The 20,414-nt window shown below is 41.6% G+C and overlaps 1 protein-coding gene across 1 annotated transcript; it reads left to right on the top strand.

Moving 5' to 3' along the window:
• Positions 1–4,805: 4,805 nt before the first annotated feature.
• On the top strand, positions 4,806–19,719 carry LOC139461765 (ankyrin repeat and KH domain-containing protein 1-like). Its single transcript, XM_071243224.1, has 5 exons — positions 4,806–4,889; positions 9,934–10,048; positions 11,318–11,389; positions 12,300–12,407; positions 13,688–19,719. The coding sequence occupies exons 2-5, from the start codon at positions 9,952–9,954 to the stop codon at positions 19,225–19,227; spliced, it is 5,817 nt and encodes a 1,938-aa protein (XP_071099325.1). The 5' UTR covers positions 4,806–4,889; positions 9,934–9,951; the 3' UTR covers positions 19,228–19,719.
• Positions 19,720–20,414: the final 695 nt, after the last annotated feature.

The following is a 20,414-nucleotide window of genomic DNA, read 5'->3' as shown; positions in this document are numbered from 1 at the left end:
CTCTTCTTCCTCGAGTTCTCGAGACAGTCTCGAGCATCAAATATATACAAGCCTTATCGATGCGGGTCAATAAAGATTAATCCCCAGTCACCGCTGACATGATGTAGTTCTACCCCGTGACGTTCTGTGGTGATAGGATGTCGATTTGAGCAATTACACTGACTTATGACTTATTTGTGCTACTGTTTATCACAGTGCTGGTCAATAAAGTGAAACATGTCCCTGGCATGTGAGCAGTGATTTGACATAGATCATGTGTCAGAAATGACATTTAACCCTATTTCACAACGTGCAATGTTTGCTGCAGTTAATAATTAACTAAAGTATTTTTAAACAATTGATTATATCAAACACTGAATCGTTGCTGGAGATAAAGATATAGATATAAGGACGCACTGACCTATGTGGGTACATTTTCAGATACAGTCCATTTGACTCCAAATGAGAACGATGAATTGCAAAATAACTCGAAATCCAGAAAAGTGTATGAAACATCAATACGGTACTTGACCATGAATACCCTGTACCCAACAAAATCTGAATTTAAGAAACTATCATGTAATTTTGTATAGAAATGTGTACATGACACGTAGGGGGGACAAACCGTGGAAGGAACAGCGCAAGCACGCATGCACTGCACGTTCTGTGGTAGGGGAAATGACAGAGCGTTAGAGGGGCCGTCTCATGATAATTTCAGTCGCAATCTGACTCGCTCATGCCATAGATCTCGTCGTCGGAACTGCTGGTGCCTGAACCGACTGCCACTATTATGGGTTGGACTGTTGCTGGCCGTAGTTCATCTCGTGACCAATAACGTGGCTCTATCTCGTCAACGACTGTGGACACACAACGCCTCCATGTTCCTACTGTTACCCGACCAAGGGATTCCTTTACGAGTTGTTCAACGTCTCGTAATTTGAACGTTGTGTTCGATCGTCCAACGTCACCCTTGACGATGCCCCATACCAACTCGATTGGATTCAGGTCGCAGTGATAAGGTGGCAGTCGTAAAACAGCGTTACCCTGACCCTTTATGTAACTGTCAACTTTATACACGGGGTCAGGTTTCATAGTTTTGATGATTTCATAGAGCTGTGGTTTCGTCGCTCGTGAAGGAAAGGTAATGTTCCTCCGTTGCAGCCAAGTAACCATGTCTCCTTTACGGTTAGTAGAGGTTGGAGTCTTGCTTTCTGGATCCTGCACACTATGATACGGTGCATTGTCCATGACAATGAGAGACTTGGTAGGCAAAGCAGGGACTAATTTATCTTTCACCCACACCAGAAATACATTGCCGTTCATTTCTGTGTGGTAGTCCCTGTTGTCTTTGGCCTTGGCTCTAAAGACGAGGTCACAGTCTTGGAGAAAACCCTGACTAGCAGAACCAGCACGGAGAACTATGAGTCTTTCACCCTTCCCCATTGGTAACTTTCTACCAGACTTCTAACAGTCACCACTGGGTACCCACTGACTGCTGGCTGTGTGTGACGTATTTACCCATGTCTCATCTAAGAAGACGGGCTCATATCCTATTTCACGTTTCTGCTTGATGGTACGAAGGTAATGATTTCGGAGACGAACAATGTCAGACCGTTCACACAACACAGCCCTATTTTCTCCAGTGATCTTTTTGTATTTGTAACCAAATGGTTTGCAACAGCTGCCATAGTTTGTACTTTGTAACACGTAAATCATGGTCAGTTTAAAGGTGTTTCTTCAAAGCTTTTAGGGACAGGTACTTATTTTCTGAGTGCAGTTTAACAATTGCACGTCTGACTTGATCCCTCTGAAAACTGTCTAATTTATCAACCTTGCGTGGTTTTGACATGTTCCCTACCTCCTTGGCCTGACTATTTGTATCTCGTCAACTAACAACATTTTTAAGTTTCTGAGGGGACATACCAAGAGTTTTTGAAGCTCGTTTCAAGAATTTATTAATTGCATAAAAAGGGTTTGCTCTTTCTGCTTCACTTCTAAAGAAATCATACACATTCAACATCAACTGTTTAACATCTGCTGAATGAATGAACACGGTCACTGTGTGGCACGTGCAGACCGTGCTTGCGCTGTTCCTTCCACGGTTTGTCCCCTTACGTGTCATGTACACATTTCTCTACAAAATTACATGATAGTTTCTTAAAGAACTTCATCCGTCATGGGTCTTAAAATAATCAAAATTCAGATTTTGTTGGGTAAAGGGTATTCATGGTCAAGTACAGTATTGATGTTTCATACACTTTTCTGGATTTCGAGTTATTTTGCAATTCATCGTTGTCATTTGGAGTCGAATGTACTGTAGATACCTTAGAGCTACACATCCTAGACAACGTGAACTAAATACCCTAGAGATACACATCCTAGACAACGTGAACTAGATACCCTAGACCTACACATCCTAGACAACGTGAACTAAATACCCCAGAGATACACATACTAGATAACGTGAACTAAATACCCTAGAGATACACATCCTAGACAACGTGAACTAAATACCCTAGAGATACACATCCTAGACAACGTGAATTAAATACCATAGAGATACACATTCTAGACAACGTGAACTAGATACCCTAGACCTACACATCCTAGACAACGTGAACTAAATACCCTAAATCTACACACACTAGATAACGTGAACTAAATACCCTAGAGATACACATCCTAGACAACGTGAACTAAATACCCTAGAGATACACATCCTAGACAACGTGAATTAAATACCCTAGACCTACACATCCTAGACAACGTGAACTAAATACCCTAGAGATACACATCCTAGACAACGTGAACTAAATACTCTAGACCTACACATCCTAGACAACGTGAACTAAATACCCTAGAGATACACATCCTAGACAACGTGAACTAAATACCATAGAGCTACACATCCTAGACAATGTGAACTAAATATCCTAGAGATACACATCCTAGACAACGTGAATTAAATACCCTAGACCTACACATCCTAGACAACGTGAACTAAATACCCTAGAGATACACATCCTAGACAACGTGAACAAAATACCATAGAGATACACATCCTAGACAACGTGAACAAAATACCCTAGACCTACACATTCTAGACAACGTGAACTAAATACCCTAGAGATACACATCCTAGACAACGTGAACAAAATACCCTAGACCTACACATCCTAGACAACGTGAACTAAATACAATAGAGATACACATCCTAGACAACGTGAACTAAATACCCCAGAGATACACATCCTAGACAACGTGAACTAAATACCCTAGAGATACACATCCTAGACAACGTGAACTAAAAACCCTAGAGATACACATCCTAGACAACGTGAACTAAATACCATAGACCTACACATCCTAGACAACGTGAACTAAATACAATAGAGATACACATCCTAGACAACGTGAACTCAATACCCTAGATCTACACATCCTAGACAACGTGAACTAAATACCCTAGAGATACACATCCTAGACAACGTGAACTAAATACCACAGAGATACACATCCTAGACAACGTGAACTAAATACAATAGAGATACACATCCTAGACAACGTGAACTAAATACCCTAGAGATACACATCCTAGACAACGTGAACTAAATACCACAGAGATACACATCCTAGACAACGTGAACTAAATACAATAGAGATACACATCCTAGACAACGTGAACTAAATACCCTAGAGATACACATCCTAGACAACGTGAACTAAATACCACAGAGCTACACATCCTAGACAACGTGAACTAAATACCCTAGAGATACACATCCTAGACAACGTGAACTAAATACCACAGAGATACACATCCTAGACAACGTGAACTAAATACCCTAGAGATACACATCCTAGACAACGTTAACTAAATACCATAGAGATACACATCCTAGACAACGTGAACTAGATACCCTAGAGATACACATCCTAGACAACGTGAATTAAATACCCTAGAGATACACATCCTAGACAACGTGAACTAAATACCCTAGACCTACACATTCTAGACAACGTGAACTAAATACCCTAGACCTACACATCCTAAACAACGTGAACTAAATACCCTAGAGATACACATCCTAGACAACGTGAACTAAATACCCTAGACCTACACATCCTAGACAACGTCTACTAGATCACTAAAAATAAGTTGTTTAACGGTACTTTCTGCTTGGCACGTGTGTTAAACAAACAACAACAAATGGGTACCCAGTAGGATGAGATGAAATGTGAATGAAAAACTAGAGCAAAGACAGCTGGAGTTGTATACTCCTCATGGAGCTGAGTCCACACACCAAATGCACATTGAATCGTTGACTAGGATAATAAAGTGCTATACAAATGTCTATTATCATTTTCTATGATAATGATGATCTTATTATTATCATTATTGTTGACGCAGGTCAATCTCAAAGAGTGCTTACAGCTAAATAAAAACGACAAAACCCTTTCCATTTTCATAAGAAACCACTGCCAACAGCAGTACCGATTTTACGATTCCGACTATATCACAAGCATGTGTTTATGAATCACTATCAAATAGTAATGATACCAGGTGTTCGCGAAAAAAGTTACACCACAGCATTATTCAATGCCTCATAAATATACACGTAAAGAAATAACTGAAATGTTGTTCAAAGCGGCGTTAAATCTAACCCACTCACTTATAAATAACACTGTCAGTCTGTCCCGTGTCAGTGATACGCTTGTCTGGGCACGATAATGATACGTTAAATAGCTTCCTTATCTGTACACATGACGTAACGCAATACACGACCATTGTCACGTGACACGTGGGTCTATCCGCTTGCTACCAGGAAAAGGGACACATGCAATGGCCCTGGAGAATTGATTCGTGAACTTAACTGTGGTGGACTCTTCTGTTGTTTGAACTTTGCTAGGTAAGAACGTAAAACATCATTAATGCATTTCTTAAAATCAGAAATCTTGCATGATGTTATATGATGTCATCTGTAAGATTAAACCCATTATTGCTAGGGGTTTAAACGTATATTTATTCTGACACGAGCCTATGACCCGTGAAGATCCGGGTTAGAATTGGTCTTCAGCAACCTCGAAAGAGGCGACTAACGGGATAAGGTGGTCAGGCTCGTTGACTTGGTTGATGCATGTCATCGTATCCCAGTCGCTTAGCTTATTCTCCACAACCGTTCCTTGATTCTGAAAACGATAGGTATGGAGTGGGAAGGGTTGTACTGTACTTGAACTATTTGTTGTAATCTGTTTTCAACTGTGAACAGCATGTCAGTTTGACACGACGTGTCAGCTTGATTAGGTAGGACAGCTCGAAAATTTACTGGGCTCGACGTTAACCGCTTGGGTGAAACCCACGAGCCCGCTGACAGGCCCAGAAACATCAGGGTGAACCAAAACGCCATTTTGGACAGTATTCCAGTTATAACACTGCGGCTGAAGTCGAATATTCTGAAATATATTAATTTGTTAAAGTTAGTACATTTACACAAGGATATAGAGAAGTGATTAAATTGGGTTTAACAATGCATGGGGGGACATTGCATTTGGGGGACATTTTTCGAAGAATTTTTTTTGTCATCGATGCGCCAAACTCATAATTGTCCTCCAAGTGTCTACCATAAAACCTTCAGATGTACTTAGGCCTTGAATGTTGTAACCCTGATCAAACAACTTCTGAGCAAGAGTGATATGACGCTTTTAAAATCGTCGTAGATTGTGCATTGTGCATGCTCGGGTTTCCACCATTGAACACAAAGTGGAGATATTCTGGGTCGGTTTTGATAACTCTGTCACCCAGGAGGAAATGTTTTCATCATTCCGGGGATCTATCATGTGTATAGGGGGGAACGGGTGACCCAGTCGTCTAAGGCGCAGCGATTCGCTGTGCAGAGTTGCGTCCCTTGGGCACGCCAGAAACCTATGATTGTGGGTTCGAATCCCGGTTCGCCCCGATTATGTTTCTAGGTTGGTCAGCACCATACCCGTGCTCGTGGGTTTCACCGAAGTGGTAAACGTCTGAGACTTGCATCACTTCGGGCTTTCCTCCCACATTAAGCTGACACGCCGCGATATGACTGGAATACTGTTAAAAGCGGCGTTAAACCCACCTCACTCACTCACTCATGTATATTGATACGTGGGTTGAAGTCAAGTTAACACATTATAAATTAACACCAAATTCACCCATACCATAACCTTGAGCATTGTATGACGTGGGTGTACCCTTGTCCATCGGTTACACCAAACTGGAAACGTCTAGACTTAAACATTAAGCTGACATGCCTTGGTTGAACAACATTGACTTATTATCTCTAGTCTGGCAATATTCCCGAGGGAAGGGATTTCAAATTCAGCTATGACACACACTCTATTCATAGCATACCGGATAGAAAAAGAGGAATGGGCTTGATAGATAATAGCTTTTCTGCCTAACACGCACTTCCCTGTGCAACTTACCATCACAACGAGGACAGGGTGAGGTGAAATGGGGTTTAACGTCGCGTTCAAGATTATTGCACTTTTATAGCGACTCGCAGGCCCGTGTAGGTGTGTGTGGCTGCTTGTACTAGACCGGACTCGTGCCAGTTTATAGTGCTAGGCCAGAGATACCGCAGTTTAACACGAATACCCCACTCAGACACAGTATACTGACACCGAGCCGACCAGTCCATGCTTAAGCCCCTTAATGCCGAGCGCCAGACAGGGTAACAACAAGCCTTTTAACGTCTTTTGGTATGACGTGTCCGAGGATCGAACCCGGGAATCGAACCCAGAACCTTCCGCTCTCCAGGTGGACGTTCTACCATTAGACCACGGAGGCGGTCACAGCTAGAACAAGCATGTCGGTGGTAAAGATAAATGCTGACAACGTATCTAAAGATCAAGAACAAATACAGTTGGTCGTATATCTTTATGGGCTAGACGGATAGACGTCACACGTATTTTTTTATTTCAGCCGGCTTTGTCCTACATTCCTTATTTTTCTGATTGAATTCGCTATTTTGTCTTACTCTATATTAAAGGGTTAGTGGAGTGGGTGAACTATCACAGAATGAAAACACGAGGAGCTTAAGCCACGAGCTTTCATAGCATTAAATCAGTAGAGCGATAATGACTTGAACTCTCATATTGTTGAAGCACTCATGCTTTTAACTTCCGTCTTCCCTCTCACGTCAAGTTAAACAAACGCCCTGGGCTCGGTTGTTCAAAACCCGGGTGGACAAAAGTACAGTTTCACGTGTCATAGTCGATGTGACTGACGCCTTGGTTATAAGAAAGAACGAATTCATAAAATGGCCAACACAAGAATGCTACATACTGATGTAATACTGTTCAAAGCGGCGTTAAACCAGACTCACTCAATACCGCCCCCAATACGTACGTCCTATATAGAAATATAATTAAAGCAGTTGCTAAGAGGAGTTGATAACGTACTGTGATCACAGAATTAAAGCACTCTGCCATAACAGTTGTCCGAGTTGCGTCCCTTGAGCACATCAAGCTGACACGCCGTGATATGACTGAAATACTGTTCAAAACGGCGTTAAACCCAACTCGCTCACTTATTAAGCTTTTATACACCTAATACCGATTATTGTTACAGTTTTTAATCGATAAAGCAGGTTATCATAGCCGTTAAATGGTGGTCATGTACTTGGAAACTGACTTGCGTTGTAATAGAATGAACGTGAAATATGACAATATGACAGTACATTAATGTTCCTGTCAGCGTTGTCAATGACCTGGTTCAGTTGGAAGTAGTTGAAGTAATTACATTGTGGACTGACACAAGGAGCTGGTTCATGTAACAGCCGATCTCGACGTGTGTGAGTTATTGTGTCACGAACAAATTACGTCGCATTCACTTCGACACAAACTGTAATGGTTTAATCATTAGGGTATGCCTTGTGTGTTCATGTCTACACGGCAGTTACATCACTCACGCTCTCTTTAGTCCGGGAACTGCCACTCGTGTTGCAAGCAGCGTGTGATGTGTTGGCCTATACAGAGTACAGTGTGTTAGGTGTATCAGGGCCTCAGCCTGTCAGGGAGTAGGGGGATTGCGATGTTATTGCAGTAGTTGAAGCACTATTATCACAATATTGCGCTGGTACTGGAACTGGTATTCCAAGCCTATATTACAAGAGCGGTGTACTGGTATTCCGAGCCTATATTGCAAGAGCAGTGTACTGGTATTCCGACTCTATATTGCAAGAGCGGTGTACTGGTATTAAGGGACTATATTGCAAGAGCAGTGTACTGGTATTCCGACTCTATATTGCAAGAGCGGTGTACTGATATTCCGAGCATATATTGCAAGAGCGGTGTACTGGTATTAAGGGACTATATTGCAAGAGCAGTGTACTGGTATTCCGAGCCTATATTGCAAGAGCGGTGTACTGGTATTCTGAGCCTATATTGCAAGAGCGGTGTACTGGTATTCCGACTCAATATTGCAAGAACAGTGTACTGGTATTAAGGGACTATATTGCAAGAGCAGTGTACTGGTATTCCGAGCCTATATTGCAAGAGCGGTGTACTTGTATTCCGAGCCTATATGGCAAGAATAGTGTTCTGATATTCTGAACGCGTATAATCCAAGAGCAGTGTACCTTATTCGAGAAATGCCAATGCGGGACGAGATATATAGAGAACGAAAGACCAATGTCAACAGAACAAACACCTCATCTACAGGGGTTTGATGTTCTTGAGGTGGAGGGTGTTAGTTGCCATTATGCTCCTTAAAATATGATTTCCTCTCAACCAAAAAATAAGCATTTGACTGGACAAGATGGTTGCCTATAATGTGTTGTGGGTAAACATAAGTTTCATAAATCAATTTAATCTTGCATGTGACTTGATCACTGACACTAACCACACAGCAATGCCTGACGCAGCTTCTTCCATTCCCATGAGATTCAGCCATATTAATATCTCTGTGAAACGCTAGACTAGAAGTAACTGCTACTGTTGTCATATTGATTGAAATGTGTACTGAAAGGCAAAGTTATTGTGCAATAATCTTAAATGCCACGTTAAGCCCAATTTGCCCTCACCTCACCCCACCTCACCCCACCCCACCCCACCCCACCCCGGCCCACACTACGATAGTTTGGTTTTGTATTTCTTCGTTTTGTTCATTAGGAATGGGTCGTAGCGAGGATATTCGTGAACGACCGTGCAGACAAACTCTGTCGTTTCTCAATGTATACTAAAACGCTCAGTTCAATTTTAAAGGGTCTAAATGATCAGAAAGAACGCTTCTGTACGTATTTGTGCTAGGGAATTCCCAGGGGTTTCCCCAGCAATGTGGAAGTAGACCGTCGGTGTTAACGTCATTTCAAGAACACGGTCTCGTGAAAAACGTATGAACGTCAAATTGTGACGTTCATACTCTTATGAACGTCAAATTCGCGGTCAGGTGACCGACCTCTCGTCCAAAGCCGTATCGTGTAAACTTCAAATTAAAAAAAATAAATTATATAAATAAGGGCAAATATATTGTGTTGAATCCTTAAGAAGGTTGTAAATAATGTTGAATAAAATGTTATAAAAATAAAATTGCTTGGTTAGCCAATCAAATAACGTAATCGCTTAGAATTTAAGTATGTAACTGTATGCACCCGTGTGCAATACACAGGAGATGAGGGGAAACGGGTGGCCCAGCCGTCTAAAACGCCGCAATTTGATTGTGGGTTCGAATCCCGGTTCGCCTCTGTTTCTAGGTTTGTCAGTACCATACCCGTGCTCGTGGGTTTCACCGAAGTGGTAAACGTCTAAGACCTGCATCACTTCGGGCTTTCCTCCGAAATTAGGCTGACACGCCGCGATATAACTGGAATATTGTTAAAATCGGCGTCAAATCCAAATCACTCACTAACCGCAGATGACAGAGCATTAAAGTGGCGCTTTTTACTATTTTGAACACATTGGTCCACAAATCTATAGAAACCCACGCTTAACAACATGGCCTCGAACACCTCACCAAACGGGTACGACACGGGAGACGAGGGACTAAGTGGCACCACCACACCATATGAAGAGACAAAGATACACAACGTTGGTATGTATTTTGTGGTTAAAGTTTGAGTAAATGGTGTGACGTACCCCTTGATTGATGACGACCGCCTCCGTGGCCTAGTGGTTGAGCATCTGCCCGGAGTGCGGAAGGTCGGGGATTTGAAGGTCCCCGGCCGCGTCATACCAAAAGACGTTAAAAGATGGTACTTGTTGTTACCCTGCCTGACACTCGGCATGAAGGGGTTAAACAAGGACTGGTTGGCTCGGAGTCACTATACTGTGTCTGAGTGGGGTATTCATGTTAAACTACGGCATGGTATCTCAGTGGGCTAGCACTATAACATCGGCATTAGTCCGGACTAGTACAAGCAGCCACACACACATATATGTCCATGCACGTCGCTATATAAGTGCAATGATCTTGAACGCGACGTTCAACCCCATTTCACCTCACTCTCCTTGATTGACCACTTTGCTACGATGATATATAAGTACGAAGTTTAATTTTATCCCTACAAATGTCTGTATGTCAGCATCTCACATCAAAGGGGATACCTAGCGCAGTGAGTGAGTGAGCGAGTGAGTATGGATTTACGCCACTTTTAGCAATGTTCCAGCAATATCACGGCAGTGGACACCGGAAAATTGGCTTCCACGTTGTACCCATCATTCGTCACCACTCGCCTCTTTCCGTAACCTGAAAGAAGACTCCTCCCCCCTATCGATGAATGTTATGTGCGAAAATACGACAAACCAATCAGACTGCGCGTATGATTTCAAATTCTTCGTCAAAGAATCCCTCAGAAATAATTTTTTTTATTTTAGTATGTCTTGCATCTAAAAATATACCCAAGATACAGTTAAATGTGTTCAATCATATTGTATAATTCCACACGTCCCGATGTGCTTTAAATTGCATCTGAAATATATGTAATACATGGGGAAATAAATGTGAACCATTTCGCAACGAATTGACAATTGTCTTAGGTGTGCCCGCTTGCGCTAAGACGGAACCCGGTCGCAAAAATGGCCATGAGAGGGGCACGAGTCGCTATTCGGCTTGTCCCGGAATAACACGAGTTGGTCACGAATGTGAACCCATGTGGGGAAACGAACCTGGATCTTTGGCGTGACGAGACAACGCTTTGACGACTAGGCTACCCAACAGCCCCCGAAGAGATGACTAGAGTGGTATCGTATGGTTACAAAGTGTTACATGGTTTATGGTCTGTGTGCGTGCGTGCGTGCGTGCGTGCGTGCGTGCGTGCGTGTGTGTGTGTGACATCTCGTATATGTCTGCTCTCTATGACAGATGTGACGGGTGTGGCAGAAGGGAGTGTCCGACATGCAGAGACGGTTGGTGTGGTGTATGGCGATCTTCATGGTATGTATTGCACATAGCTTTTAAAAACAACAGTCCAACTTCAATTTAACTTACGTTTCTTGTTTCCTGTCTTATACATATATCATCGTCAAGTCTCTCATCTTAGGCACTGCAGTTTCTTTTTGTGGTCACGAACCCATTCTTTCCTGTAGATTTTACCGCAGTGTTATTACATTTAACCGCAGTTTATTACAATTTACCGCAGTTTATTACAATTTACGTCGTAAATAACCCTTACATATAAATCTAAATTTCAATTTAAACAAGAAAGCGTTGCATCAACATGACGGCAAACTGTTTGTTCATCAAATTAAATTTACAAAAAATCACTTCCCCACATATTTAACAAGCCATGAACTCCCGCTGTGAACGCCTGAGGATGGCTCAATGAGATAGAAATGCGGATTTATCTTATTATTATTAAGTAGGATAGAAAATGGTAAGAGAAAAAATATCTTAAAGAATATTAGTTTGTAAATTCAAATTTAATTTAAAACAAATTACAATGAGAGAAAAAGTTATTCAGCACACGCATTTAGAAAAAACAAAATTCTCGTTCCACTTTTTGTTTCACAAGTTCCACTTTTACTTGTTTCACTGTTGTTTTTGCCTCATGCGGTTACCTCCCTTACTGACACATATAATGAATTTGGGGGTTTGTTTAAAAATAAACAATTTACAACATAATAGGAATGTCTAAAACACATTATCCCAAAAATGAATTGTCACAGATAATTTAAGACACAGTTAGACATGCGTGAATTTTCTATACAATTTACCCATAAACCCCCATGTCCCCACAGACTTTAAACAGAACTATTGCAAATAGACCAAATACAAGGCAACAAATACTATATGACACCCGCAACCCATAATGTTATATGTTAATGCAATAATACTCTATTTACAGTGAATGAGAGACGCACCATCACTGCCACACATGTGGACATTACAGAGACGTGCAGTGTCACAGTACAGGGGAACAAGGTCCAAAGCCGTGAAGACCAACACCGACAACGTACGTATTATACCACTAGATAGCAGTCATGAGTTTCATATGCTTGTTCTTCTATAATGTATTTCTGGAAAAAAGTTTGAAATTTAGGATTGAATCCATTGCTAATCACCTATCAGCGCCAATCATCTGTTGGCTTCCCTTGCTAGTTTCTACCCTCTGTTATTTTCCACCTTTTGTTATCTTATTATTTTGTTGTTCTTACCGGTACATATATATGCTCCCTGCCTCATGGCATTCATTCACCTGATGAAGGAGTAAGCATATACTCCGAAACGTTGTGTTCCTCATAATAAAGAAGTTGACATCCATGTATTCTCTCCCTTAAGAAGAATATAGTTGTGCACAGGAACAAAATGAATACACCTCACCGAATGGTATAAATGAGATTATTTAATATGCGCTCATCATATATAATTGATCACAATCATGTTTAATAAACACCCCGTTCTTCACACTGGTAACATAATTTTTCATGAAGACAGCTTTCAATCAGCACAAGTAACAGAACATTGTTTCGGTTTTAATCTGTTTATTTAATACCTTCCTTAACATCATGAATGCATATTTCGACCTTTTTGTTACTTTCATAATATTTCAATGTAGTCCATTAAAACGAAGTGTTGTCCCTATTGTCAGAAGTAAACGATTCTGCTTTGATTACCCAAGTAATTCTGGTTATGTAAATGCAGCGGACCGATCGATCTCCGCTAAATGCGATCATTGACACTATGTGTAGATAATTGTCTGCCAAAAAAGTCTTTTTTCACTGTCCGACTGTCTAAGCTCTGACCTTTTGACGTAATATATTAAACGCAAATTCATGGAAAACTTGCAATGTTTAGGAACCGTTTGTGACGATATAATTTAAGAATAACATTATTTGATAAAGAGGTTATAACTCTTGTGTGTTTTTGGATGATAAATATCCCAAAGGAATAATCACAATGCATGCAATGTGTTCAACAAGGCTCGCCATCTGTTTATTCATGATACATGATACTGCCATCCAAAGAAACACTCGCGTGATAACATCATAGGGAATATCTGTTGGGACCCATGCAGAACCCAACTGCTCAAACCATTAAAGTGTTGCCTCAACTCGCACACTCTAAACCCAAAGTGGGGCCAATGTGTATATGCTGGTGGGGTTCATAATAAAATCCATATTTTTAGTTTATTTAGCTATTTTAACTATGAAGTGTTATGTGATAAAGCATAAAATCATCTTTTACACATACATAATTCCATATTCATATTTTTTATGTTTGTTTTTCCCTCAGAACACGAAAGACAAGTTATTACAAAAGATGCTGATGTATTCGTTAAGACAACTGGATACCACAAAGCCAAAGAATGCCTGGACAACAAGCATGTGGTGGCCATCACTGGCTTCCCTGGTACAGGCAAAACTGCCTCGGCCTACCAACTACTACGGGATTTGAAAGATCAGTATGACATTTTCATAGTTCAGAAGCCGAAAGAGGTGAATTTTAAAGAACAGCCTACAAGAGCGAGGATATATTTAGTGAATGACATATTTGGAGAGTCAGTGTTTTCAGTTCTGGCTTTGGAGAGATGGAAGAACCTACTCGCGTCGTTCTTCAAGAGTGGAGACAGAAAACTGTCAGATAAAGTCAAGCTTATTGTTACTTCTAGAACTAGTATCTTCAATGAGGCTTTAACATATGTAGATTTTCAGTCTTTTTCAGCTGACACAATGGTCGATTTGTCAGCTCAAACACCGCTTTCAAAAGCAGAAAAACGTGAAATGGTTCACAATCATATGTCTCGTAGTCAAATCGAACTTCCTGACTCGACTGTTGACAGCATATGTGACATGTCTATACCCTATGGCTTCCCCCACACATGCTTCTTGTTCTTCAAACTGAAACAGTTCCATCATGAACCCATGAGCTTCTTCAGGGACCCACTTCCTTGTCTGAATAACTCACTGTCAGACTTGTGTCTCTCTGAGCCAAAGCTATATGCTTGCTTACTTCTTCTTCTCCTCAGTGACGATGAGGTTCACGTTGAACGTCTGTCCTACCAGGCTGACACTTTGGAAAGAGTGTTTCAAAAGGTTCAAGATGTGTCTATAGGTGACATTGAAAAGTGCTTCAGGGGTAGTTCCCCTCTTGATGGTCCTTTTATTAGAAAGGATGTTGATGTTGTCACATTCAGTCACCCCTCTATAAAAAATGCCGTTTCCTATCTAGTAGGAACCACAGACCCACAGTTCATCATTGACAATTGCTCATTTCAGTTTGTTTTTGACAGAGTAAGAATCCATGACCAGAAAGCAAAGGAGAGGAAGCGTGGAACTTTTGAGGACAGAAATATGTTTGAACTCTACCTTTCAAAAGAGTGGCATGAGTTTCTGGCTTGTCGTTTTGTTCAAGGGATTTTGAACACAGAGTATCCATTAATATGTGCCCATCAGGCTCTAGCCCAGCGGATATTTGTCAAAAAGCTTTTAGAAAAAAGTGACTTGATGGATTGTTTCAAATGTGGAAGTCCTGACCAGCACTTTTCAAAGTCCATTCTTCACTGGTCTGTTTGGAACAAATCCGATTACCTCTGTAAGACCCTTCTGAAATCATTTTCCTTCAGTAATAGATGTCTCCTTGATGCCACTTCGGCATCTGTCCATTCTGGAAATTTCAAGGCATTCAAGCATTTGCTACAGTTAATACCTCGACCACACTTACTCAAACACTTCGCAGATCAATGGCAAGTCCAAATACAGACAGATAACTCAGATAAATTTAGGGAGACGCCCTTCACTAATGAATACCATGGTGATACCATGATCACACTGGCGTGCAGGCTTGGAAGGACGTACATGGTGAAGGTTCTCCTTGAACATGGCTTCTCTATACATGACAGAGATGCTTATGGCAACTCTCCATTGCACAAAGGATGCTCCGGCAACAATGTCCATCTTGTAGTGAGTCTCTTAGAACTTGGAGCCAAGCCAGATCACACCAACATGCATAGTCAGACTCCATTACATGTGGCTTCACAGCATGGACGATCTGTGTTTGTGAATTTGTTGTTGAAGTATTTGTCCAAGCATGCCAACATTGCAAAAACAGACAAACAAGCCTATGTGAACTTAGCTGATGACGAAGAACACACTTCTTTAATGACGGCTTGTGAACATGGACATGTTGCAACGGTTCAGGCATTGTTAGCTGTCGAAGCCGACATCAGTGCAACTGGCAAACACGGTGACTCCGCACTGATGATTTCTTGCAAACGGGGCCCTGTCAGAATCATTGAACTTCTCATTGAAAAGGGAGCGGATGTCAATGCAACTAATTCTACAGGAGCTACTGCATTAATGGTGGCATGTGACTATGACAACGTAGAGGCAGCAGAGGTTTTGTTGAATATTGGGGCTGATGTCAATGTGCGAAATATCCATGGTAACACTGCACTATTGTTGGCATTAAGCAAAAGCAGTCAGCTGCTCTGTGAACGTTTGATAAGACATGACGCTGATGTACACGTCAAAGATTTCTTAAAAAGGAGTTTCTTGATGCTGGCATGTTCAAAGGGATATGGGAACGTGGTTCAGCTAGCCATAGAACGAAATGCTGTGATAAATATTGATACCAATGGTCACTTTCATCCGCTGTACATTTCTGTACAAAAATGTCATGATGAAATAGTGAAAATTCTTCTATCAAATGGTGCAGATGCCAATGTGAGGGACAGTGAAGGGGTCACTCCCTTGCTGCTGGCTTGTGAGAAAGATGATGAAAATATTGTCAAACTCCTGATTGATCACAATGCATGTATCAATATATGTGATCCAAATGGTTTTTCACCTTTGATGTATGAATGCATGAACGCTCATGATGAAATAGTCCAATGTCTGTTGTCTCTTGGAGCCAAAGTCAATTGTTCAAATGATGAAGGAAACACGCCAATTATGCTGGCATCAGAAAGAGGCAGTTCTGGCATTGTAGAAATGTTGCTCTCTCATGGAGCAGAGGTTAATGCCACAAACACAAAAGGAAATTCTGCATTGCTGTTAGCATGCAGTCAAAACAGGCACAACGTGGTTGAGATTCTCCTATCCAAAGGAGCTGATGTTGAACTGCAGAATGGAGATTTAGACAGCCCACTTACACTGGCATCTGGAAAGGGTTATTTCGAAATTGTGGAAATTCTTTCAAGACATGGGACTGTGCTCAACAGCAACAAGCCACTGATCGCAGCCTGTCTAGAAGGTCATGAACAAATTGTTGCATTCTTATGCAGTCACCAAGCTGATGTCAATATGGGTGATCAGGAGAATTTCACAAGCTTGATGGCTTCTTGTGAATCGGGTAGTGTCAAATGTGTCGAAACGTTACTACAGTATGGTGCTAACATAAACGCTCAAGCTGATTCAGGTGATTCACCCTTGCATGTGGCTAGCATGCATGGAAGTGCTGGGGTCGTCAATGTGTTACTGAAAGACCGCACAATTCAGTATCTACACAACACTGAAGGCCACACGCCATTGATGTTAGCATATCTTGAGGACCATCCAAATTCTGCTGAATCATTAATTGCTTGGCTCAAGGCCCAAAACCAGTTGACAGACTGTGAATTTCAGACGATTTTCAATTGGACTTGCACAAAAGGCTATGACAAACTACTGAGAGTTATTTTGTCAGACAATGTTAATTTGGGCAATTTTAAAATCGGAAAGCACAGTCTTGGCTTTGGACCAAACAGTCTGGACAGCCTTGATATTGGAGGGTACAATCTTGACAATCTTGAACATGGAAGGGACAGTCTTGACGATCTTGACATTGCATTGTACATTCTTGACCATCCCGAAATTGTACAGAACAGTCTTGAACATTCGGAAAGTGAAATGTACAGTCCCTTGGAGTGGGCTATCAAACATGGTCATGTAAGAGTGGCCAAAGTGTTACTGGAACATGGTGTTTCTGCATGCGCTACATCAGATCATGAGGACCCACTTCTGACTGCATGTAAACGTTTGGATGAAACACTGGCTGACCTGCTTCTCTATCACAATGCCAACGTGAATGTTCAAGACGAGGATGGTAATACACCACTGATGCTGGCATGCAAAAATGGTACCAAACAAATGGTTGTTATGCTATTGCGATATGATGCTGAAGTAAACACACGTAATGTGGAGGGCAACACCCCATTACTGTTAGCCTGTCACAGGGATGATGACTGCAGCACTGGAATTTCAGAAATATTATTAGACTTGGGTGCACAGGTCAATGTTACAGACAACTCAGCCAACACTCCTTTGTTGGTGGCGTGTAGAAAAAGAGAAAATGATATTGATCACAATCTGCTGAAACAACCTGTGTATGACAAGAACACAGAGCGCAAGCAGGGCAGTGCTCACCTGATATCCATCCTGTTGAGACAGGATCATGTTAACGTTGATGTGAATGCTGTCAACATGGACGGTGACAGTGCACTGCTTGCTGCGTGTCGAGGAGGAAATGTTCGAATCGTAAACCTTCTTTTGAAGCATGGAGCCAAAGTGGATGCATGTGACATCAACAAAAACACTCCATTGCACTTGGCGTGTGAACGAGGCTTTACAAATGTTGTGAGGATGCTTATGTCTCATCATGCTGATCCAAACGCCCTTAATGCTAAAGAAGAGACACCCTTGCTACTGGCAAGTAGAACTGGATATGTTAGAATAGCCCAGGACTTACTGGAAAACGGTGCTCAGACAAATGTGGCAGATGCGGACAATTACACCCCATTGTTATTTGCATGTCAAACTGGGGACAGTGCACTGGTTGAAATTCTGCTGAAATTTAAGGCTGATATAGAAGTGGTTGATGCTTGTGGCAAAACGCCATTGAATTTAGCATGTGGTGAGGGACATTTTCAAATAGTGAAGAAACTGTTGAAATACTCTCAAAAAGTAAATGTGACTGATGATTTTGGAAACACTCCTTTGTGGTATGCATGCATGAAAGAAGGTACAGGAATAGCAGCATTGTTATTGTCCCAGGGAGCGGATGCCAGGATGGCAGATGGATCTGGAGTCACCCCCTTGCTCTTGGCGTGTGATTACTCCGATGCTCAAACCATTAGACTGCTTCTAGAACACAACGCCCAAGTCGATGTTGGTCGAAGAACACCATTGATAGCAGCTTGTGAAAGGGAAGATCTCGAAATCCTTCAACTGCTGATAGATCATGGTGCAGATTTACAAAGAGCTGATGACATTGGTAGCACGCCTCTGATGATAGCTTGTGAAAAGGGCATGAGTATTGACGTGTTTGGAATGTTGCTGAGACATGGAGCCCATGTGAATTCAGCTGATGAGCACAACGAGACGCCCTTACACATAGCATGCGGCGGTGGAGATCTTCAGAAAATCCGCCGGCTGCTGGAAAAAGGTGCAATTGTCAACGCAACTGATGATTTCAGTAATACACCCTTGATCTTAGCTTGTCAGAAATCGGATGACCAAGCTGTTAGACTGCTAATTGATCACATGGCTGATGTCAATGTTCAGGACAGCAAGGGAAGAACTGCTTTGATGCTGGCATGTACACAAGGGAATATACACATTGTTGACTTGCTGTTGAAACAAGGGTCTGACCCAAATATTGCAGACCAAGGAGGAATCACCCCTCTGATTGAGTCATGTTCAAAAGCGAACAGTCAGATTGTACAAAGTTTGCTGTCACACGATGCTGATGTTAATCTCAGTCTAGGAAATACTGCCATCACGCCTCTGAACGTGGCACTGGCACACTCTCATGACTCAATTGTTGAGATCATGTTACAGCACGGTGCTGTATGTTAACAACGATGATACACATTGGGTGATGACAAATGGAAATGGTCACAGAACAGAACACATCCCACAATTTTGGCGGAACTGGTCACAAACACATGCAAAGGCAAATCAAGTGTTCACCTGAACATCACCAGAAAATATATTACAAGATAAAATACGGAATTGCATCAGATAGTACTTGGATATGTCCTCCAAATGTCTAACATTAAACGTTTTGAAAGCTTTACTTAGGCCTTGAATAACCATGATCAACGAGTTGACGTTCTTTGAAATCTTAGTAGAAAGAGCATGCTTGATTGTTCCTCAAACGTTATGAAATGAAGACATCTGGTCTGGCACCTGCATCGATGTTTTCAGCATGAAGTTGCCCTTGTATAAGGATATTTTACCACCGACTAAAAGATATATACCTGCAAGAGTGGTGCGCGACAATATATTGCAAGCAGAATACGCTAAGATATCTACAATATATGTAACATAAGCTTTGACGCAGAAACAAACTTGATGAACTCATCAGATAGTACATTAGCAAGGGACTTTGCTCGCATATGAGTTGGAAATGCTGACTTATGAATTGATACCGGGACGAAAAATAAACGTGTTTACTTCACTGCAATGGGTGGCCCAGTCGTCTAAGGCGCCGCAATTCGTTCGCTGTGCAGAGTTGCGTCCCTTGGGCACGCCTGAAACCTATGATTGTGGCTTCGAATCCCGGTTCGTTTCTAGGTGGTGTTTCTAGGTTTATCTGCACCATACCCGTGCTCGTGGGTTTCATCGAAGTGGTAAACGTCTGAGACCTGCATCACTTCGGGCTTTCCTCCCACATTAAGCTGACACCCCGCGATATAACTGGAATACTGTTAAAAGAGGCGTTAAACCCAACTCACTCACTCACTCACTGCAATGAAGCAAAATATAATTTTGCTCGTATTTGCCCTCGTTATGATTACACCAGGACGGTATGTATACCCATAGATGTAGTAATCTGAATGATAATTTGTTTAGAGCTTAATTAATTGTCTGACATTATCTCTTGCTCTTGTGGTTCACCATTCGAAAATGCTTTTCACTATTGTCTCGAATGTACGAAATATACTTCAATAAGACAACCTTTGTTTATTAACATTAGGAATAAAGAGCCTGAATCCAATTCAGCAACAATTCTATGTGGTAACAAATATCAATGTAAAGAA

Source organism: Haliotis cracherodii, unplaced genomic scaffold (genome assembly GCF_022045235.1).
Source record: "Haliotis cracherodii isolate W230 unplaced genomic scaffold, xgHalCrac1.p SCAF_15, whole genome shotgun sequence".
Classification (NCBI taxonomy): Eukaryota; Metazoa; Mollusca; class Gastropoda; order Lepetellida; family Haliotidae; genus Haliotis; species Haliotis cracherodii.
Note: the sequence above shows the minus strand (reverse complement) of the source record. Positions and strands in the feature narration are given on the sequence as shown.

Bases quoted from the DNA above. Each gene is read 5' to 3' on its own strand.
- LOC139461765 (XM_071243224.1), top strand. From the start codon at position 9,952: ATGGCCTCGAACACCTCACCAAACGGGTACGACACGGGAGACGAGGGA. The intron at 11,390-12,299 runs GTATGTATTGCA...CTCTATTTACAG, and splicing joins GGTGTATGGCGATCTTCATG to TGAATGAGAGACGCACCATC. The intron at 12,408-13,687 runs GTACGTATTATA...TTTTTCCCTCAG, and splicing joins TGAAGACCAACACCGACAAC to AACACGAAAGACAAGTTATT.